Source organism: Hydra vulgaris, chromosome 13, assembly GCF_038396675.1.
Source record: "Hydra vulgaris chromosome 13, alternate assembly HydraT2T_AEP".
NCBI lineage: Eukaryota > Metazoa > Cnidaria > Hydrozoa > Anthoathecata > Hydridae > Hydra > Hydra vulgaris.
In genome coordinates this window covers 10,019,056-10,044,011 of record NC_088932.1, presented here as the reverse complement: position 1 = coordinate 10,044,011, position 24,956 = coordinate 10,019,056, and the positions used below count along the sequence as shown (strand labels likewise).

The following is a 24,956-nucleotide window of genomic DNA, read 5'->3' as shown; positions in this document are numbered from 1 at the left end:
ATCAATGAAAGCACGTTACAGCTTACGAGGCGTATTGATAAGGCAAATATTATATTCTTTTTGTCTTATTTATAGTTAAAACTCTATTTAAAAAAAATTTAATTACAACTATATATAGTATAACTACTTTTTATAGTCATAATTATAAATATCTTTTACTTTTTTTTTTTTTTTTTTTTTTGCAAAAAACACGTTGTCCTCAAAAATGTTACATAAGCTGTGTTAATTTCTCGGCGACGGTAGTTTTCTTTTCAGTTTTCAATCTTGTTATAGTTATCGTCTTGTTTTTTTTCTAAACAAGTAGTCTCAAATAGGGTCTTGTGAGATTATTGCATTTTGTTGTTGTTGTTGTTGTTGTTGTTGTTGTTGTTGTTGTTGTTGTTGTTGTTGTTGTTGTTGTTGTTGTTGTTTGTGTTATCATTAAGATGCTCCCAGAAATCCTAACGGTCTGATCAGAGAGCACAGCGCAGGAATAAAACATTTACATTTTATAAAACCTCAACAATAATGTTTCAATTTTGTGTGACATCTTATTGTAGGGTTTTTCATAAAGGATGATAAAATTTTAAGTTTAAATAAAACAACAAAGGTTTGACAATAATAACTTAATCCTGCTATATTTTGAAATAAAATATTGTTTAAATATCCACCACGGGCTTGTAGGCACTGGCGCACTCAATTGCTCCGATTTCTGGTCACTCTGTCCAATGATTTCGTATTTCGTATATATTTCCGTATTCCGCCAATAACTTGACGAATAAGTGATTCGAAGACTGCGACTTGTTGGTATAGAATTGTGTTTTTACATATTCCCAAATAAAATAATCTAGGGGTATCAAATAACATGATCTTGGCGGCCAATTCACAAAAACTCGTCGTGAGATGATCTAATTGCCAAACCTTTCCTTCAGCAAAGCGAGAGTAGCATCAGCTGTATGAAACGTAGCGCCATCTTGTTGGAACTTCCTCTCTTAAATATTGACGTTCTCAAGTTCTGACTAGAAAAATTCTAGTAAAATAGTCTTATAGCAATCATCATTCACGATTATGGTGTTCCATTCTAATATCGAAAAAAATAAGATTCAATGACGTCACCACACCATAAAACGCACCAGTGAGTTTTTTTCGAATGCAATGGAACTTCATGAACACTTCTGGGTTGTCCTCACACCAATAAGGGCAATTTTGCTTATTAACAAAGCCATTCAATCAAAAATAACAACAACAAACAACAACAACAACACCAACAACAAGATATTTATTTTCCTCAAAATTTACATTCATATAATTACAATAATATTATAATAACAATAATAACAATATATAAATAATAATGGTAAGAATATCTATAGTATTATAAAGAATAAAATCATAATATCATTATTAAGAATAAATATAAATAATTGATTGACAAGGAGGAGTCACTAATGCTAATATTTGTAACTTTTATTAAAAAAATTTGTTCCTAACTTTATACAAAGACTTTTATAAATGATTCATAAATACTTTCTTAAAACTTTTTAAATGCGACTATGCCGTTTTTTTCCCGTGTACTCTTCATATGTTTTATAATGTTAAGAAACAATAATGTTACAATACTATGTATTGAACAAATAAATGGTATCCCGGACAAGTGAACCAACCTTCAAATTGAAATTTTTTCTTAATAACGGTTTTTTATACTTCTGCGTATACGTCTTTAAACACATTTAAGGTAATACTAGCCCATAAAAATTTAAAAAGTCAATATAATTAATTTTAATGCAATATTTTCAAAAAACAATTTGTATTAAAAAAGTATTTAGAGTGAATATAATAAAAAACTTTGAACATACTCAAAAACATGCTGCAAATGCTCAGCAAAATATATGCATTTTAAAATAACTACATTTTTTTAACAAATATTTCTCCTTAACCAGTCAAAATTTGAGAGTAAAATTTTGCAAAATGGTTCACAATATATTGATTCAGGGATTTGACCAGATTCATCATCATAATATTTATGGTATTAAAATGGCATCATTTTATGTTAAAATTTTTAGTTTTTATGTAAAATGTGAGCTTCCAACATCAATATCTCAACAACAGCAAAATATAAAAATCTGATCAAATCCACACAGTAATCAGATGAACAATTGGTGGAAATTTTAGCCATAATCTTTCAGTAGTTAAAGAGATATTTTTGTTCAAAGTTGAAAAAAATGTTTACAGAGAAAGCGCAAAAAAAAAAAAAAAATTAAAGCAAATTTAAAAATTGATATATATAAAAATTTCTGAACACATATGAGTCATCTTAACAAAATCCTTTTCTTAAACCTCTCAGCTTTTTTCTCCTCAATTTTGTTGCTTCTTTTTCTTTTTGTTCTGATGCAACTTTTGTCTTTTTTAATTGCGCCAAGAAGACTTTCCCATTCCCCAGCAGAACCAGGGGCGGGTTTAAGGGGGGGGCTAAGGGGGTAGTAGCCCCCCCCTTGGGACAATGTTATATATTTTTTAAAACGAATAATAAAATATATCAATGATCTTTATATGCAAAAGTTATGCATAAATGCATATACATAAGTTATGCAACATAACTTCGTTTTAGTTTTATTGGAAAAACGCTTGAATGCTTCTTGCATTTTTAAGTTAATAAGTTTCTTAACCATAATGCATTGCAACTTAGATTGTTATTATAAAGCGGTGTCATATAGTTTGCATTGTAGTTTATTCTTCTGTATTTGTTTATAGCCGTGCTTTTATTTTTGTTTTTTAGTTTTAAATTTAATTTTTTAAATTTTAAGGGATATTTTTAAGTTTTATGTGTTGTATGTCATGTGTTTTGTTTAAAGTTTTACACAAAATTTTTAACAAATGAGCAATGCCAATGGAAATGGTAAAAACCCAGCTAATGCAAAAAGAAAACAAGTCAATATTTCTACATATTTCAACAAGAAACACATTTTATCAGAACAAGTTAATAAAACAGAGAACTTAACCATTCCGATACCGTGCACTTCTCAATTATCTGAAAATGATAAAAACACTGCTTGCAGTATCGAAAAAGATATTTTAGAACCTTTAACTTTTATTGAGGATATTGGATATTATATAAACTCAAAGTCTTTAAATCAGAATACAAGATATAGATTAGTTAAAAAAAATTGGTTGCCTGGATCTGATTTTATTTATCCTTTTTCAACACATGTTAAAAAAGGCAAAGAAGTAAAGCGATACTTAAATCAATCTCACTTAATGAAATTCCCTTGGTTAGTATATTCATCATTAAAATCTGGGTTATTCTGTAAATTTTGCGTACTTTTCCTTGATAACAATACTGGAGGATTAAGAAATACTGAACCTTTAAAAAGATTAGTCACTGTACCATTAAATACATTTGCTAAACTATTAGGAAAAGATGGCGATCTAGAATCCCACCAAAATAATTTATATCACAAAAATGCAATTTTACAAGCTAATGAGTTTTTAATCCGTTATGAACAGCCAGAAATAATAACCAAAATATCAAATTAATAACCAAATAATCTTGTTTTTAACTAAAATGATTTAAATCTAGATTAAAAGATTGGTTACGATCCCGAATGAGTCAAGATAGATTGAATGGTTTAGCTTTACTTTATGTTCATCGGGACAAAGAAGTGTTAACAGACAGCGTTATTGAACGGTTTTCAAAAGTGAAAAAAAGAAACATTGAATTTATATTGTAATGTTCAGAAAAACGTTTTAGTTATTACTTATGTTTCTTTTTAAAAATGGTTTCCGGTAAAAATTGACATCAATTAAACTTTAGTTGGTAACAAATAAGAAATTAATAAACAAGCGGTTTTAAAAAGCTTGGCATGGGTAAGAAAAGTTATTAAGCACGCATTAGGTTCTCTCCTATATTAAGCACGCGAGAGAATAAGTAGAACCATTAAGAGTAGTCCATAATTTACGTCAACCAACTTTAACAAATTTTACCCCCATCGTAATGCTTTTGTAACAAGATCCGTAGTTTAAAGACGACTTTTTATGTGAATTAATATGTTAGAGACAAATACGACTAAATAGACGTAAAATACGACTAGGTAAATTTTTTAAACTTTAGCCCCCCCCTTGGTAAGTGACCAAACCCGCCCCTGAGCAGAACCCAAGATGCTGAAATATTTCTTTATGTGAAACGTAATTAATGATTTTTTAATCATTAATTACGTTTTACATTAAATGATTAATTAAAGTCTCCCATTAAATCTTGTTGCTATACAGTTGCTAATAGCTTAATTTTGAGATAATAATTATAAATTAACATTTTATATTACTAAATTACTCATAATCTTAGTATAGATTTTTGAAATCTACAATGATTCTATTTTTTAAACTTGAAGAAAATTTTTTTTTAAATTTAATATTTTATGGGCTATCTTAACAGCCCATTAAACAATTAAATGGGCTGGTTGTATAATGCACTTGTCTAAAGATGTATTATATGCAAAAAAAAAAAAAATCAATTTGAGGGTTAGTCCACTTGCCCGGTGTACCATCTATTTACAATATATATGAATATGCTAAAAAAAAAAGTATTTTGTTAACTCCACATTTGGCGTAAAGATAGCGTAAAGGCACTAAGATAAAAAAAAAAAAAATCTCCATTTTGAATAATTACCTAATAAAAACCAAAATCAAAAATTTTAATTTTTCCAAGTACTTTAAAACCCAAAACACCTCATTACTCCAATATTTTTATACTTATTATATATTCTTATTTGACGTAAGCATGAACATTCTCTGGAGTTTGCACAATATCTAAAAGTGTCATATAAAAAAAAAGATTAGGGGAGATGGGGGCGCATTGATCGCCGGGGCAGTATGATCTTTTGGCTTTTACTCGTTCATTTTTGCCTTACTAGAAGTGAGGTTGCAATTTAATTAACCATTATGCTTCCCTAATTGATTATTCGTAATATTTTTTCATAAGGTTATCAGCGTCAAAAAAAATAAAGAAAATATTGTTTTTCGTCATAAAAAGTCATTTTTTTAAATCGTACTATAATTCAAATATATTTTTATTTAGATGTCTGTATGGGTTAACAACAATTTTATTTTAAATTTGTAAGTGTTAGGTGTATAATATAATATATAATTTTTATTTGGCTGCAATTTATACAGTAGATATTGCTATCAATATGTTACCTATACCTATTGGGGTACATTGATCTTTGACTATGCGGGGCCCATTGATCGGAGGATCAAAGTGCCCCATAGAAGACGAAGTGCCCCATGTTTTTGTTTATAAGCAATACAGTTAAACGAATGGAATTGTATTTATAATTTTAAAAAAAACTATATATAAACAAACAATAGCTTTTAGCATTTCATTTTTTAAATCTACTTATGTTATAAGCTAGTAATAATAATACTATTATTTTATAATATCAAAAGAATAATATTTAACATAATAATTAAAAAATATTTAACATAATATTATTATGTTAAATATTAGCATTTATTAAAAACATATGTTTTTATTGATATATTTTTTTACAGATCTTAAAATGGTTAGAAATAGAATTAAAAAAACAAATAAAGTTGCTATACCAGGTGAAACAATGAAAGTAGCTGTTAATAAAGTTTTAGAAGGAACACAACTGAATGTTGTAGCACGTCAGTTTAACATAGATAGAATGACTTTAAAAAGATATTGTCGTAAAAAGAGGCTTAATCCAAATGAAGCTTTCAAGCCTAACTACAACAATAGACAAGTTTTTACAGCAGAAGATGAAAAAAGTTTATCAAGTTATTTACTAATTGCATCAAAAATGAACTATGGCCTTTCAACTAGGTCAACGCGATTATTGGCATATGAATTTGCTTTAAAAAACAATAAGATATGCCCATCATCATGGATCAAAAATAAAATTGCAGGCGTTGATTGGTTGCAAGGTTTTATGAAAAGACAACCAGAGTTGTCTCTACGAACACCTGAAGCAACGAGCTTCGCTCGATCAACAGCTTTTAACAAACACACTGTAAGAGAGTTTTTTCAAAATCTTAAAACGGTAAGAAATCGATATAAATATAACCCTAACTGTATATATAATGTTGATGAAACTGGTTTAACAACCGTTCAAAAGCCGGTAAAGGTTTTAGCTGGTAGAGGAAGCAAACAAGTTGGAAGAATCACATCTGCAGAACGAGGAACATTGGTAACTGCATGTTGTGCCTCTAATGCTATTGGAAATTCCATTCCTCCATTATTTATTTTTCCTAGGGTAAAGTTTCATGATTACATGATTAAGGAAGGACCTCCTAAATGTGTGGGATTTGCAAATCCTTCTGGTTGGATGAACTCAGAAATTTTCATAGAATGGATTAAACATTTTGTTAAATATTCAAACTGTTCTCAGGAATCTCCAGTTTTGTTACTTCTCGACAGTCATGAAAGTCATATTTCTGTTAAAGGCTTGGAGCTTGCAATTCAACACGGAATTACAATGATAAGTTTTCCTCCCCATTGCAGCCATAAATTGCAGCCATTAGATAGAACTGTTTTTGGACCATTGAAAAGGTTTTACAATTCTGCATGTGATAATTGGATGGTTTCAAACCCAAGACCAATGACCATTTATGATATTGTTTCAATAGTTCGAGAACCGTATACAAAAGCTTTCTCACCATCTAATATACAGACAGGATTTAGAGTAGCTGGCATTGAGCCATTCAATTCTGAAATTTTCAAAGATGACGAATATTTACCATCATCAGTTACAGATAGAGCTGCTCCAGATACAGTTACTATCACTCCTGTCAACAACATGGAATCTGAAATGATACCAGCACATGTTAATCACATAGAGTCTGAATTAACTATAGTAAATATTGAAACAAGTATTTTAAACAAAGTGTCAACAAGTGTTGCTTCTATAATCTCACCTGAGGTTTTAAAACCTTACCCAAAAGCATCTGCCAGAAAAAAAAATGTTAAAAGTAGGCAGTTAAAAACAAGGATCTTGACTGATACTCCTGTCAGAAATGAAATTCGTTTGTCAAAAGAAAAGAAAATTTTGAAGCAAACCAAAAATCAACAAAAAGTCTCCACAAAAGATAAGAAAGAAACTAAGAATTACTTGCTTAGGAATAAAAAACAATGTAAACCAAAAGCTGCTTCACAACTTGACTTTCACAAATGATGAAATATTCTTAATCAAAATATTGTACTTTTAACAAGTTTTGTAAACTTAAAAGTTGTATTCTTATTTCAGTCTTTATATTTCAGTTCTTATAAATTTCAAGTTGTTGTAAAGTTTTAAACGTATATAAAGCGGGTAGCTTATAGCTACTGTGATTTATACATTTTTTAATTAAAAATTAGACTAGTGGGTTTAACTCCTATATTTAAAAAATAATTAAAAAATTTAGATGTATTATATGTTATACAATATTACCCTTTGACTAAATTATTTACAAGATTTAGTTATAGAAGTGTTAAACGTTTAGATAATATTACGCATATAAGATCAATGTGCCCCAAGTCGGAGATCATAGTACCCCATAGTTTGGGGTACATTGATCTTTTGAGAGGGTTGTTTAAAAGTTAAAATTTTTCATATTTATCATTTTTTTAAATCAAAATATTTATATATTCCAAAAGCCAGATAGTTCTACATGTGTTTCGTAGTTAATAAGTTTTTACATCTCTTTCAGGTTCTGCGCAATTTTCAAAACACTGCTACGGCGATCAATGCGCCCCCATCTCCCCTACTCTAGATAAATCAAGATTACTCTCGATAAATCAAGATTACTCTTTTTCATTTGTCAATAAAGCTAAGTCCTTGATTATTTGCCTTAATGAAGGTCAAGTCTCCTTTGATTGCCCTTTTTATTCCGATTAATAGAACAATATCTGTGATTATCAAGATACTCAATAATGATAAAGTTGATATTCCAAACATCCTTTATTTTAATATTCTGAATATTCATATTCTGAAGAAATATACGGTAGAGTACCAATGGTGGAAATCATTGTTTGATAATTATTTTTAACTTTATCAATTATTACAATACCATCGTGAAAAAGTATAATCAGAAGGGTATAATTGAAAATAAATTTTTAATGAAGGTTTGTGCAGGTTTATAATTGATAGTTATAAGCTTTTTATTTTGAACCTGATTAATTTATTACGACTAATTCTGTACCTTTATCAAAATTATAAATTTTTAAGCGTTTTGTACTCTAATTGAGAACCAAGTGTAAAAACGTCTAACTAGCTTTGGGTGTGATTTAAAACTCCTGATATAAATATTTTTCCGAGTTTTTTTATAAAATTTTTTTTTATGGGTTTTTTAAAGTATTGAATGATTAGGAAAATTCTACTTTTAAGATTTAAGACTACTTTATACTACTTTTTAAAAAGTTTAATCTCATCAGAATTTAAATTATTACACCTTTTTAAAAACTTCTTTAATAAGAGTTCCAGGGTTCGTACCGTAAAAAGATTTTTTTTTATATCGTGAGGTAAATAGCTATATACTTTGTGATTCATATTCAATTAGATGTACCCCGAAAAACGTCCCATTAATTCTAACTACCGTGAAAGAAAACTAAAAGAATCTCTTAAGATAAATAGATTTAAGATAACTGAGAAATAGGTTGTGATAATTAAAAAGTTGAGGTAAAAAAAAATATTCTTCTATTATAGTAGCGCGAAATGTTGTCATTGTTAATTAAACTTTATATTGACGTTATCATTGGTGTTTTCTTAAGTCTATCACAGGCACTGATTGTCTGTTCTTGACGTCTGATAACTTACTTTATCACAGACTACTTGCTTTATCATTGATATCTAGTTATCTTATATAATACGTCTTTTATTATTCTAATCTTATTGTTTTCACCTTCAATTCAAAAAAAAATTTACAAATAAAAGAATGTTGTTTATTAGTTGACAAGTAGGATGTCTGATGTCTAAAAGATTAGGCACTTAATAACACAGTTTTAAAAATTAACTAACCATTGGGTAACAACTTAACTTTTTTTTTTTTCGTGGATTTTCTTTTACTAATTTAAATTAAAATGGGAAATTTAATACGTAGTTGTTTTTAAAGCATATTTTTCTCTTCACAATTTACCGTCGGTTTAGTTTTGTTTTGTTTTATGCCGATTATTTTTTGTTATTAATGCTTTTAACTTTTCCATTTTGTGTTGTTTTTCAAAATAATTTCTCTTTATTTTATCTTATATTTATAAGTAAAATTACTTTACATAAGGTTAATTTACTTGTGTCAATTAATATTTCAAAACTTTACAACACTTTACAACATATATGTCTCGCAACATGAACAATTTGCTACTAGTTTAATGTTGCAAAAGTTTAAAAATTTATTAGCTACAATTATTAACATTAATAAATAAACTAAAAAGTTATGAATACATAAAATACAGTACAAAATAGTTATAAATATATATATAAGATTATCAATGATGACGTATTTATTGTTTGAATGCATAATAAAAACGTCGTTAAAATTTTTTTAGATAAAATAGAAATTATATTAAAAGGATTTATTTTACATCTTCGGTAACCAATAGATACACAATATAAAACTTTATGTATAAGTTATTAACAACTCCGATATCTTAATAGTTCAAGCTTGTTAACTTATATGTAATAAACGTGTGTGAGTATATATATATATATATATATATATATATATATATATATATATATATATATATATATATATATATATATATATATATATATATATATATATATATATATATATATATGTATACGCAACAAAACATAAATAATGGAACAACTATAATTTACTATTTTAATAGCATTTTTTAAAAATTGATACATGTAAGTATATATATTATTAATAATTGATATCTATATAAATAATAGTATAAGTGATTGCACATTTTTACCAATACATGTAAATTTTTTGAATTCAAGTAATAAACAGTTATTAGGGAACAAGAACGAGAATAAAATCTTAAACTAATGCAAACTTAAATAATAATGCGTTTATCTCATGAGAGATTTTTAACTACTGACAGTTTTAATATTTGTCAATTTAGGTTAAAAGTTATTTCATTATTTTTTTTGGAATGAAATACCCAGTCGAATATGAACTGATAAAAGCAACACACAAAAGTGAATGTTCAACAGAATCACTATTTGATCTTTTGCAACAAAAAGAAAATGTTTTTCTTTACGATTATTTTGAAGATAAAAATAAGAGTGGTATAAGTGAGGTATATCCTTTTAAAAACGAAAATAAAGACTTTGAAGAAAATAGTTTTGCAATGAACTCAAGTAACATTGTTATCAGCAGCAACATTGTTACCAGCAGCAACATTTGCTTAACAAATAATCTTACTATTGCTTATAAAGACAAAAAAAACACTATCAACAACAACAACATCAACATCAACAATAGAAACAACAATAACAACAGCAACAATAACAACAATAACGACCACAACAATAACTACAACAAAAGCATCATCAACAGTAACAACAACAGCAACAACAATATTAATGGAAATCAAAACAACACAATTAACAACAAGAAATACAATAATAATGACAACACTAATACAGTAAGAAAAATATTTTCGCAGTACTCTTGGTTCACAGAAGATAATTATCCAACTAGTAATAGTTTGTCAAGTTTAACTATTTCAAAAAAAAAGTCTAGTCTTGGAGGTGGTTTGGATCCTCTTAGCATCAAAAAAAAGTTTCCTTTTTTGTTATACAACCAAAACAGCTCTAGTTCAGACTTGCATTCTACCCAGTTATCAAGGAGTTATTTTTTACAAACAATGAATGCATGCAAAAAAGAAGCTGTGAAAAAAAAAACTCTCGTTATTGAAAAAAAAATTTTAGAAATTCAATTAGAAGAGGTTAACAAAATAGGTACTTCTCTTTTTTTTTTAAACAATTTCCAACCTGCTCCTGAATCAAAACCAAACGAGTTTGAAGTTAAAAACTTAGCTAATAACGTTGCTCCGTTACCATCAGTTTTTTCCAAAGAAACTTCTTGTAAAAATATTCAGAAACAAAAGTTAACAGTTTTTGAAAATACTGAAACAGACTTATGGTTTAAAAATCAGTATTTAGTTCCTACCTCAACGCCAGTAATAAGTTTAGATGTGTCTCAACAATCCAAGGATACTGATTATACATTGAGTAACTCTCAAAGTACGTCACTAACGGATTTAAAGAAGACAATAGATAATGTAGACAATTTCCTTCGATTAAGGAATATTCAAAGCTATAAAAAAAACATGCTAAGCAATTGTAAATTTTCAAAAAAGTCAAGCCAACTTTTTAAATGGAAGTTAGAAAGTGTTAAAGACTTACTACCAATAATCATAGAAGAAGTAACAAACATTAACTCAGCAATCTTAAACATAACAAACGTTGATGTGACATTAAATGATGACGTTAAATTTGATAATAAATTTATTGAAAAACAAATTGATGAAAAGATAGAATACATAATACTAGAAAACTTATCACTCGTACCTTTATCAATACTGCTGTTCTCTGATTGTTCGGAAAAAGTTGAAATAAAGAAATGGACGAGGAAGTCAATAACTATTAACCAAGATTTAAAAGTTAACCAATCTCAGCAAATAATGACTATGAAAACCGTTCACTTTAAAGAAATGAGTACACAAGAATTGAGAAACAGTTATCAGGAAATAAAAAATAGTTTTTATGAAAACTTTAATACAAAAAAAAAAGCGACAGAAAACGACGTCAGAGCGCGACAGATATCGTCAGAGAGCAACGAATTAAGAACGACAGAGTTAAAAACTTTTCCGAAAACAATTACAAAAAACAGTGAAAATTATTTAAAAAATTACTCGATTAAATCTAAATATCCTTTATTGTTTGATTCTGCAAATATTCAAGATATTAATGATTACCATGGTTACTACTATAATGGCTTAAATGATGACACATGCGGTAGTGATTTTTATGAAAATCGTTATTTAGAAGAGTATTCAAACTTTTTAAATGAAAAGCAAAAAAATAATATTTGTGAAAGAAAAAAAAATGATCTTGATCTCAATCAAAAATTTTTAAACAATCTTTCAATAAACCAATCAGATTTTAGTGCGCAAAAAGAAACAGAGAATAACACCCCCAGTCTTCCACAGTGGAGTAGTCATATACAAACAAAAATATACAACAGCAAAATAGGTGAGGAGAAAAAAACTGATATGTTTAAAACAAAGGCTGACATAATAATAAAAACAAACGACTCACATGAAAATAATTTGTGTGAAAACTTCAATCATTTATTTGTCGATTCCTTCCAATCTAAAGCTTCTAAAAAAATAATACAACATTCTGAAAAATTTCATGAGGATAATGAGTTGCCAAAATATGAAAACTTGTACCTTAAAAACCAATATAAATCCATACTAGCGCAAAATAAAAGCGTATCTGAGGATATGGGCTCTAAGAAATTTGATGTTGCTAATGCTGTTGATGAAAATGGCAACTCGTGTCTCCACATAGCTGCGATAAATTGTGACATTTCTGCAATTAAATATATTTTGAGAAACGGAGGAAATGTTTTCCAAAAAAATAATAACAATTTATTACCTATTGATATGGCGGGAGACTTCAAAACTGCAAGTTTGATCTCTTCAGTGATGCTTTTTTATGGTCATAGCTAACTACTTTTTGTTTTTTCAAAAGCCAATCTCTATCAAAACTTACAGTTGCTTATATATATATATATATATATATATATATATATATATATATCAAAACTTACAGTTGCTTATATATATATATATATATATATATATATATATATATATATATATATATATATATATATATATATATATATATATATATATATATATATATATAACATTAAAAGTGAATAAAATACATTTATGTAGTGAATTTATTATTGTATTACTTAATTTAATTTTCTCTATTAATTAAATCTGTTCAGGATCAACAAAAATATGTTTCTTGAAATAAAAAACGTTTATCGTGGCTTTGAAACTAACTATAGTAGTAGAAAAATAAAAAAAATTTTAGTATGATTTATTTATTATGAAAAAATAAACATATTACGTACTGCTATTTTAATTTAAATACTTCTTTCATAATTTCCTATATAAATTTTCCAAAAATCTATAAATCTGCAAACTACCAAATAGCAAAACAACTTATATTTTTAATAATATATATTATATATAATATACAATATCAAAAATATATGCGATATATCGAATTGATGGGTTTAACTTTTGTGGATAAGTTAAGTGAAATGTTTATAAATATCGGAATTAAAAATATTATTTTAAAATAAAACTCACAAAACTGTATGTTTTTTGGTTCTTTATAATATTTCATATTCATAACATACAATGTCAATATAAAATATTAAAAAACATTTAATAGCATACCAAAATTGTGTATTTTTGTTTAACTTTGAGCAATAACGTCTCTCAAAGTTTATTTATATTAATTCTATTTTTTTTTAAAACATGTGCTAATAAAGGTATCTTCATCACTTACTATTGTATCTTTCTATTCCAAAGTTTATGTTCAGTCAATACAGGGCTCCCTAGGGTTGGGGGCGCCCGAGGCAAACGTAGTTTCAGCCCCCCCTCCCTCCAGTCATAGTCAGGTAGGCCTGAATATTAATAGAGGGTGACCAGCCCCAGGCCATAGTTTCCCCTCCTCCTCATAGGGATGGTCCTGAGTAAATGCATAACAAATAAAAAAATATCCGTTGCTAGGCATAGCAGTGCTTTTGTTATGGTAAAAAAAACTTAAACTGTTAGGGTGTTATTGCAATATTTGATTCTAAATTGCTACTTTTAGGACCTCTTTAGGTTTTGTTATTTGGTTCACTTGTTCTTAGCAAGTACAAATGAACCAAATAAAAAATAATTTGTCAAACACGCATAAGAAATACGCTTCAAATGCATTTAAAAACAAGTATTAAATACGGCATCTATTGAGTATCAAACCAGCATTTAAAACTCTTGTAAATAAGAATTAAACACAATAATTAGATATTATTCAATATGATGTTTTCTTGGTATTAAATGCACATTTAAAGCCTTATATGATACGAGTTATTCACGAGTATACGTTAGCCATTTTACCGACTAGAACACGTATCAGAAATACTTTTCAGACGCGTATAAAATTGTTTAAGTATTATGATTTAACCTGGGGAAGTTGGGGTACAGTGGATCAAGGGGTGCAGTGAACAAGAGGCATTTTCTCAAAGATCAAAAAAATTTTAATCTTGATAATGTAATCATTTTATGTGCTCATATATCAGCCATCTTTATTTATAGCTGTTACCACAAAATTTTTGACTTTTTGAACTTTTTGACCGGCTTTGGTAGGTAACTTTTATTTTTAACTAACTAAAGTAAATTTTCTTACCTTCCTTATATTTGTTATGGAGATCTTGGTTGAAATAATTTTAAAAGTTGAAGTTTTCATTCGGATATTTATGCTTCATTTTAGTAGTACAGCTTTTCCTTTAACAACACTCATGTCCTAAGAAATTAGACTTAAACTTAAATTGTTATGGTGGGGCACAGTGATTCGGGGTTCAGTGAATAGGTTGATTTACTATACCCCATTAATGATCTTAACGATTAAATTCACTCATTTTTAACAAACAAACGACATGAAAATGAATTTATTAGTTTTAAGTTAATTATAATAATTTTTTAGTTTTTTAATATTTTTGTAAGTTTTGTTATCAATAGTTTTTTTTTTTTCTTCTCAATTTTCAAAACGTCTATTTTTTCGATTTCGTACAAATCTAATTAATAAAAGTATGCCAAAACTATAGTGTACAGTGTCTTTATCCCTCAGCCTTATAGTTATTTGGCTATGCCCCTATTCACTATCATTAATTCACAGCTTTGTTTATTGATTCACTGTGCCCCAGTTCTGGGCACAGTGAATAACAAACTCACTTTAAACCTTTCTGTGAGCCGTCAGATAGTAAATATTTGGGTTTTTGTGATTTCTTATCATGAAGGACATATATCTCAATTCTTTCGCCTTGAAAAAAATAAAATACATGTTTTAACTTATGCTCAATTCAAAAAATAAAAAAATCCGATCCACTGTGCCCCAACTTCCCCTATACACAAACGCGCACACGCATTTGTTCTAAAAATCACAAAAAATATTAATACTTGAAAATTTTATCATATTAACTTGCGCAGTGTTCAATAAGCACATTTATATTATTGTTTTTATAATATGACAATAATGCATCCTCAGAATATACCGATCTATTATTTACCTTGTAATGTAAATATGTATCATTTCTTACAATTTATTACTGTTTATACTACTAAAAATACACTATGCAATATTCAAAAATTAAATTAATAGACAGATAATTGCAATCGAGTCTTTGAAAGATTTGACTGCACTTGCCTTTAGTATATTATAAAGAAGGACGATTTCAGAGAAAACATAACTTCAAATGTTTTTCGATAATTTCTCAAAATTCAACGAATCTGTATGGAAAAAAAAAAATTATTTTAAACAAAGGGAAAAATCTTGCTTAAAACTGAATGTATGTAAAAAAGACACATACCACATCCACACAAAACCTAAAGTTTTCAGTCGGGTTAGTGTTACTTTTCTGTATTCTGTAATAATTTGTCGCTAATTTTCCGTTCATCGCCATCATTAAAAAGAGAAATAATAAAGAACTTTATATTTTGTAAAACACTAACTGAATATGTAAAAACAAAGATTAATAACAACATAAAAATTTCTAATGTCCGTACTCTCGCTTTCGATAAAAACTAGTTCGGAACGGAACGGAATAAAAATCTTATTCCGACTTACGGTAAAAATCTGTTTCGAGAAAAAAAATCTTTCTCGAAAGTCGGAAATATATCGAATTTTTCGAGAATGTTCGTAATGTTTCGGCAATCATACTTTGTCAAAAAATTGTAAGTTTATCATTTTTTGTCAAACTTTTTTTTACTTTAATCCACAACATTTTTGAAGTAATTAGCTTATAGGATATAAAAAGTCTAAGGCATAAATTAACAATTCTAATTGTTAGTTTTTAATTCCACAGCTTTTTACAGAAATAAATAAAAATATTTTATGATAAAAAAATTTTATTTATTGTAATAATTAATCAGTGGAGCTAAAATTCAACTTTTTTATCACTTTTTTAATCTTTTATATCACTTAGAGGAACTCCGCATTTGAGCTTTGACCTTCTCTGGCTTTTGACTGGGTTTGGAACAAATCCTCTGGTCTAATGGACACTCTTCTTTTTTTTTGTTGTGAACCTTGTTCTGATGATTTCCTTCTCTATAGAGGTTTTGTGGTTGATGATGCTTCTAGTGGTTTACAAAACAAAAATTTTCTTCATCCTTTATATTTAACAAACTTAGAAACATTTTAATTTTAATAAAATTAAATAATATTAAAAATTATAAACCGACTAGAAATTATTATACAAAATTAAATTAGAATTAATAAATGTCTAGAAATTATTAAACAAAGATTACATCAAATTTTAATTTTTACCACAAAAAAATTAAGAAGTGAATTCAACTAAGGTTATTAATTAAAATAAAATAAAAATAAATCATAAAAATAAACAAAGGACAATAAAAAATTTGTTGTAAAATTTAAAGTTAAAAAAAAGTAAAATGTATTTAAAAACATAGTCGTCAAAAATGAAAATTTTTGTAAACAATGATTTTTTTCGAAAATACTCGAACAGAAATTTATAAATATTTTATTCATTTCAACGTTACGAAAAAACTCGGAAACGAGAAATAATAATTTATCGTTTCCGAATTTTTTCAGTTTTTATCGAAAATTTCTCGACATTACTTGTAAACCGGAATTTTATTCGACAAAATCCGGACACTAAAAATTTCCAATACCAATATACATATCAATAACAACTTTAACATAAATACAACAAATATAAAAATTCAACTAACAACATTAACGCTAATCAAAATTAGTAAGATTATTATGAATTTATTATCGCGTATATATAAATTTAATTATTATCAGTTATTTACTTTTTATATATCTTTTATTTTTCTAATTGAGTTAGAATTATATTAGAATTATATTAAAATAAATTTTTTACATATATAAATTACAAAACAATAACAAATTAAATTCCTATTATTTCGAAGATAAAGATTTTGAAAACCTTTATCTCCGTATCATTAAGAATAAATAAATTTATAACATAAAAAAAAAAAAGTAGTGATTTATAGATGAAAATTTTTATTATGAACTATAAAACTGATGTTATTAAGAAACTCTAAATGATCACTTTTGTTCTACAATACTTTACTTAGAAAGGATTTGTTTGTCTTTACTTAGAAAGGATTTGTTTGTTTATAATTCAAAATTTTGCGAATTTTATAATATATTCTAAATGGTTTGAAAAAATGGTTTATTAAATTGTTTAGCTACATGTGGATTATATTTTACGATTCCTAATGTGTTTTTTTAAATCAAAATGCATATGTATTATTTACAGAACAACTATAATATTTAAATCATCAACAATATGAAACATGTTATGAACGTTAAAAGTTACAAGTCTTACATGAATTATAGATAAAAGTGGTAAAAGGCCCAAAGCAACTGGCAATAATTAATTTCTGACATTATCATTCTTTATGTGTAAAGCTCTTATTGTTAAAGCAAATGCAACAAACAAGTTGTAAACTTCATAGTCCAAAATATTCTCTAACACAGAATTTCTTATACATAAGGTTGATAAAATTCTGTTGCCTTCTAACGTTCTCGTTTAAAAAGACCTCTTTGACATCTAGCAAAGTCAGAAGCAGTGGACCAGTCTATTTCCAGCGTTTGAATTAAATTTCAGTTGTTTATGAGCAAAGCTGATATAAATTTTAAATTTAAATTTCACATAAAATAAAGAAATTGAGGAGTCCATAAAATAAATTGCGCATAATCTCAATGTCAAATGAACAAAGCATATTTAAACTATTTATAAGCAAGCATACTATGTTCCTATTCTTGTGCAATGGGTAAATATTTGACCTAAAATCAGCATCAGTTATTAAATTTGCATTATCATTTGTATAAATACTAATTTTTTTAAAATATGCAGAAAAAGTACTCCAATCACACTCATTTTTTTTAATTGTGTTTAACATTCACTTGTTTGCATTTCATTTCAATCAGTATATTGATCCGTTTCATTTTTATCTTTTGATATCGACTTTACAGAGAGATTATTCCTTTAAATCATTTTTATTTATTTTCCAGTAACGGAAGACCTTCAAGTAACAATTCATTTAATGAACTTGACAACATATCAGGGCAAACTGTTTTAAATATATATCTTTTATCACATCTAATATTTTTGATAATAAATATATCTCCAGCACAGTTTGCTCTGATATGTTGATATATATCATAATGCTTTAGCAGAACTATATATATCGTTTTGCTAAAGCTATATATAGTATATATATATCGTTCTGCTCAAGTACTGCTCAAGTACCATTACATATATTAACATAACAGTTTAAATTGTAATGAAGGTATCGAACAACAACAACAACATAAACATATTTACCAGAAGTATAGATCAAATAAAAAGGGTTCGTTAGTACCTATTACCTATTATCATATTTATAATGTGATGACAGATAAATCTCCAGTAGAATTTGCACTGATGTGTTGTAACTGATAATACCATTTAATAATAGCATTTGGTATATGTGATAGTGCTTTAGCTGAAAGATATCTCTTCTTATAACTTAACAATATAATATTATATTAATGAACATATAATAATATATAATATCATATTAATAATATAACATATATTATTACATTAATCAAAACATCATTGATATTAGGTGTGTGGCATGAAATTTTTTAATTAATCAAATACTAGATTGTTACATATCATAAAAAAGAGCTTCATTGCAATATTTTAAAAGTGAAAAATTAATTATTAAAATCGAACAATTCTACGAAAAGTGTCGAATTTTCGATACACAGATTTGTTAAAGAAGCGGTGACCAAATTTAGTTTTTCTTAACTTTAAATGTCATAACTTTGTCAATTCTTATCAAAGTTCATAAAACTTGGTATCGAAAGAAAAGTGTTTAAGAGGAGAAAAATGATACATAAAAGAGAAACGCGTCGCGTTAGGAGGGCGACTATGACACTTTTAATATATTCTATATTATATAATATAGGTTTTTTTAAAGAAAATCTCAATTTTTTATTGCAAAGTTTGAATTTTTTTTCATTGTTTTATATATTATGTATATAATATTATTCAATATTATTTTATATCATAGTATACATATAAACATTATTAATGTTCAAAAGTTTATTATAATACGACCTCACCCCAATTAACCAGGTGTATAGCGGAACTCAAGTCAAAAATAGGCACCTAGTTTGGGTGAGTTAGTATGGTGTCTGTACAAGCTTTTTTTTATGAAATTTAGCAGGGAGCAAAAAAAAATAGTTTTTGCAGAAGTTTAAATATATAAGAAAAAAGTCTCAGCATTCCTACAAAACATACCCAATGTACAAACAACAATAAATTCATTATTTAACAAAATTTTGGTGGCCGGTTCTAGACAAGAATTCAGGAAAGCCTTTCTAGGAAAGAAACATGAAAATTCTTGCTATGATATAAAAAAATTGAAAAAATGATTACTTTTTAGGATAGAATAATTGAAGGATAGAAAAGAAGAAAGAAATACATATATCCTTTCTGGCAAAGGAAAATGAAAAACTTGCTAGCAAAGACTTTTTTAGGATAGAAATCGCACAAGTAAAAGTCATTTTCTTTCTAGCAAAGAAAATTGGAAAAACGTACTAGCAAAGAAATTTTAGAAAAGAAATTTTAAAAGCGTGCTAGCAAAGAAATTTTAAGTAAGAATTTGCGCGCAATTTGGTAATTACAGTTATGATTTTTAATTGAATAAATGTTAAATAAGTATAATCTAATCCTAACAAAATCTTTGTGAAATAATAAAGATTATCTGAAATTTCTGAATCATTCATCAGTGATTCACTTTTATTATAAATGGTAATTCTGTCCTAGCAAGTTTTTTTGGATTAATGAAATAAAATTCTGTCGTAGCAAGTTTTTTAGATTTATTAAATAAAATTCTTTCCTAGCAAGTTTTTCGCATTTATTAAATAAAATTCTTTCCAAGCAAGTTGTTTTCGTTTATTAAAAAATATTCTTTCTTTCTTTGAAAGTATTTCAAGTTTCTTTTCAAAATTTCTGCCAAAAAATATTGTTTTGTAAAAATTCTTTTCTAGTAAGGTTTCTTTATTTCTATCAAAAAACATTCTATTCTGAAATTATTCTTTCCTAGTTTTCTATCCTCATTTTATTCCTGTCTAGCATGGCACATCAAAATTTTATATAAAAAAAATTCCGTTCAAAAATAAAGTTAAACTATTCTAGTACTGAAAAAAAAAATTATGTTGATACAAACTTCTAAAATATAGCACAGCAAAACATGTTCATACCATACCACTGTTTAAAAGACTGAATAAAGCGTGGCACAAAATTTGGACAAAGAAAACGGTTCTATTAAGGTCGGATTTACGCTTATGTATTTATTTATTTTTATTTATTTATTTGAATTTTTATACTATATTTTTCTATGCAATGTTATATCCGAAGATATTGTTGGCTTAGCATAGGAACCGCCACAAATAGTCATTAAGACTAATCCAAAGTAGCGTCCGTTATTGGCCAACATTTTTGCGTATCAAAGCGCTACTCAAGCGCTGAGTTGGTGGTGTTAGGATTTGAACTCTTATCATGCAACAGTCCGGATTTTAACTTTTCTTTTGACGCTCTAGCCAACTGAGCTGGATAGCTCAGTTGGTTAGAGCAATTTTTGGTGGTTAGTCCGTTGATATTTTGCATATTAATATATGCGAAATACTTCAGCAGAACGATTTTAAAATCGAATTTAGAAATTAAAACTGAATGCGCATTTTTCTGGTATCAACAGTGGTATGTAATATGTGGTCAATACTCTAACTATTTACAATACCAAATGTTAAAAGTTAACACTTGTCGTTAGAAATGAAAAAATAAATAAAAAAATAAAAAATTTAGTATTATTGCAATAGTTTAGTTATTTAAAAATATATTTACGCTATACATGTTACTGAAAGCAAGCGTTAAGAAAGAAATTTCCTGCTAGTTTATACAAATTATTTTATGCGGGATTTTATTTCCAGCGAGTAAAGAACGTTCGTTGGACGTAAGAGCATCATATGGACTTGTGACGTTTAAAAGACGTTGTATAGATGTCTTACGGACGTCTGTGTCTGCTAGGTTTAAGCAAAATGATTTAATAATAATTCAAAGTCAATTTTCTCAGCAAGCTCACATTTGATTAAAATTAATGTCAATCCAAAAAGACATTGTTTTGTCATTGTTGATCGCAGATAATTTTTTATCTTTAGTCTACTGAAACTTTTCTCATCATAAGCAGATTTAAAAGGAAGAATCAAGTCGATTTTGTAAAAATAAGAAAGTATAATGTCATCTATTTCTCTATAAAAAATAGATGTACGTCGTTCATTTATATTTAAGTTGTCATTGCAGGAAAAATTGATGCATACACATCTTCAGAAGAAAGGCCGGCGCGAGTGGGGAGGGGTTTTCAATGTTAGTCGAAAGACAATAAAATAAACTATTAAAAGTCCTTTACAAATATATTTATACAAATCGTTATAACTGTGTAAACTAGGTTTCCGAAAAAAGATCACAAAAATTTTATCATCGGAACTTTAAAAAAAAATAAACAAACAAATTTACAAATACTATGTAAAGTATAAGTTACAATAAAGTAGAATATTTATAAAGAATCTTCCACATAAGCAAAACTGTTAGCAATATAAACTAGTAAAGACTGAGGCGGAATGAGGGGGGAGGGGGAAGGGGTTTGAGGATAAATTATTTTTAAATTATAATAAACAAAGCATAAATTTTTTAAAACATTGATTTCAAATATATTTAAAACTTTCCTTTCAATAAAATAAGGTTTACAATAAGAAAAACGATCAATAAAGTGAATTATGCAAGTTGCTAGTTTCTGACAGCGATAAAGCAATATAATTTACTTTTTTTAGTACATTCGCTGGCAATATTAGCATAGTTAATGTAACATTGAATAAATGAGAAATAAAGTTGTCTTAAGTTTTTCTTATTAAGATAACTTCGAGATTTGTATAAAACTTCAATGTTTTCAGAGACTTTGGTGCATACATAGTTAATATGCTGATTCCAAGTAACGTTTTTATCGAGATAAAAACCTTAGCATTTAATAACGGAGTCTCTTTTTATTTCAATTTCATCAATAAAGATTTGAGGCAAGTTTAAGGGTAAAAAATTTTTTTCTTAAGGTAATGAAAAAGAGTCCATTTAGTTTCAAAACTTTGTTTTGATTTTTGAATAGTACTCCCAGTTCCAGGCTAGCGTCTGGTTCACAACTAGTTGCAACAAGCACTGTCAGTAAAGGAATTTCCCAATTTGTTTTTGGTTTGTTAAGTAACTTCTAAACCACCTTAACACTTAGTTATTTATTCTATAATGTTATAGTTTTTCGAGAAGGATGTGATGATCAACCGTATTGAAGATCTTCGATAGATCGATAAGGATGCCTAAGGTATATTTTGTTTGTTCAAAAGATTTTCAAATTTCATTTACAAATTGGATAATTACATGCTCTGTAGAGTTATCCTTTTTTAAACCAAATTGATGAATATATAGTAGGTTATTTTTGTCAAAGTGTTTTTACATTCTGTTGCACATATTAATTATTTGGGGTTGGTAACCCACATTTTCACACATAAATGATTTCAACAATGTTGAAATCAGTTAATTTATAATTTATTGTTTTTCTCCTTTACAAAACAAAGCCGTTTACCATTTGCGAAGTCATTGTAATTTTATGAACTGTCTGTACAGTCTATTGTACAGTGACAAAATTACTATTAATTATTAATGTCTGTACAGTCATTGTAATTTTATATCTGTCACTGTACAGTCACAGTAGTTTTGTTACACCAAACTATGTTAAAAGCCCACTGACTCAGTACATTATGGTTATAAGAGATATTTTCTTCAAACTAAACGTCTCCATTTTGTTGTGGGTATGTAAACGATGGTTTGTTCTTAACTAATTTTCTATTTCCGTTTAAATAAATGCAGAATGCTGTAATGAATAGCATTTATTTTAGGGGGCCCAGTTGACCGACTTAGGGAGTACAAGGGGGAGCAGCTCACCCGCGCCTAATGCCGAATCCGCTACTGATCATAGCCACTAGGGCTGTTTCACGCAATGTAAAATTGGAAATAACGTCACGAATTTAGTAAAAAAAACAAAAACAGTTTCCGCATAAAACTTTGAAAACTTTGAAACCATTGTAATTTTTTTATTATCATTATTAATATTATTTTAATTTTTATGTATATATAAATTATGATCTCTTGACTGAACATTTGAACGTTGGGCAGCATAGATATATCCTTAATGCTATATCTATTTATAGTAGATATAGTATTAAGGATAGTTATATAGTTTTTGAAGTTTATCAGTTCTGATCATTTTACAAATATCTATTATAGCTTTAATAACAATCTGAATCTGAAAGATTATTTTATATATATTTTTTGAAGTATGTATATTCTGCTTTTTTGCAAAGTTCTGATGGGGATTGATGATTATGATGGAGTTTTATTATTTGAAACAATAAGTTAAATTTTTTATTGACTTTATCATAGCACAATTTTTTTCTTTCTAGTTCAGAATGTATTTTATCAATAATAGCATAATATGTATTAGTCTTTAAAGAATATCGAATTTCAAAATCTATTTCTTCTTTCTTTTTTTATCAGCAGTTAATTTTCTTTTTCTTTTGCGTATTTTTTGTGTCACTATTTTTTGATTGCTCTCTCTCTTCATAGATATCAAACATACTACTCAGATGTTATATATATCGAATTATCAATTCTAAAACTAAAAATATAGCATCTGTTAGTTCTTCAGATTTATGACCAGAGTTGGGTAAAAAATCTAAAAATCTTTCTACCTGACAGCCGTTCTCTGAACATACCAAAAAATGAATACAGTTAATATACATGGCTAATATTAGAAGTAGAATTAATACTGATGGAAAATTTTTTATTTTTTTTGTATTGTAATGACAGAAAATTTTATACAACCACTTGTTGTTTAAAACTATCTACCGTTATACCTATGCTTATATATATTAAAATTACTTATATATATTAAAAGATAGGTATGATCCTCTAAAAAATATAGTATCCTCTAAAAAGGATCAAACTGAGCAACGCGACTTTTTTTTTTACCAAATTAACGTTTTCACATAAATAATTCGCGCATAGTTATGTATAAATCGCAAGCGGACTTTGATCGCCTTTTTCTTCTGCCAACGATACACATAACTTTTATGAAGATATATATGGATATATCTTTATATATATGGACATAATATATATAGATAATAATATTAAAATTTTTGTGATAATGATATAAAATAACTTTTTAAATGACTTTCTAAGATTCTATCATTCTGATGGCTGGCGCCTTATCAAAACTTGGCATCTGGGGCCAAAGCTCCTCTGCCCCCCTATTCTCCCCCGTAAATACGTATCTGCCTACTGATGGAGAAAGTTATTAAAGTAAAAAATAGAAGTTAGTGTTTTTACTAATTTATATATATATATGTATATATATATATATATATATATATATATATATATATATATATATATATATATATATATATATATATATATATATATATATATATTTATATATATATATATTAATTTTATAACCACATGATCATAATCACATATTAAAATCAGATGTTGAATATAGCAAGTAA

At 27.2% G+C, this 24,956-nt stretch overlaps 2 protein-coding genes across 2 annotated transcripts; both read left to right on the top strand.

Moving 5' to 3' along the window:
• The first annotated feature begins 5,531 nt into the window (after positions 1–5,531).
• Positions 5,532–7,166, top strand: LOC136089620 (tigger transposable element-derived protein 4-like). The gene has a single exon (XM_065815672.1). The coding sequence runs from the start codon at positions 5,532–5,534 to the stop codon at positions 7,164–7,166; it is 1,635 nt and encodes a 544-aa protein (XP_065671744.1).
• Positions 7,167–9,750: 2,584 nt separating this feature from the next.
• Positions 9,751–12,746, top strand: LOC105844315 (hybrid signal transduction histidine kinase M). Its single transcript, XM_065816811.1, has 2 exons — positions 9,751–9,842; positions 10,064–12,746. Exon 2 carries the CDS (start codon positions 10,094–10,096, stop codon positions 12,680–12,682), a length of 2,589 nt encoding a protein of 862 aa, XP_065672883.1. The 5' UTR covers positions 9,751–9,842; positions 10,064–10,093; the 3' UTR covers positions 12,683–12,746.
• Positions 12,747–24,956: the final 12,210 nt, after the last annotated feature.

Excerpts from the sequence above, each read along its gene's own strand:
- LOC136089620 (XM_065815672.1), top strand. The coding sequence starts at position 5,532 with ATGGTTAGAAATAGAATTAAAAAAACAAATAAAGTTGCTATACCAGGT.
- LOC105844315 (XM_065816811.1), top strand. The coding sequence starts at position 10,094 with ATGAAATACCCAGTCGAATATGAACTGATAAAAGCAACACACAAAAGT.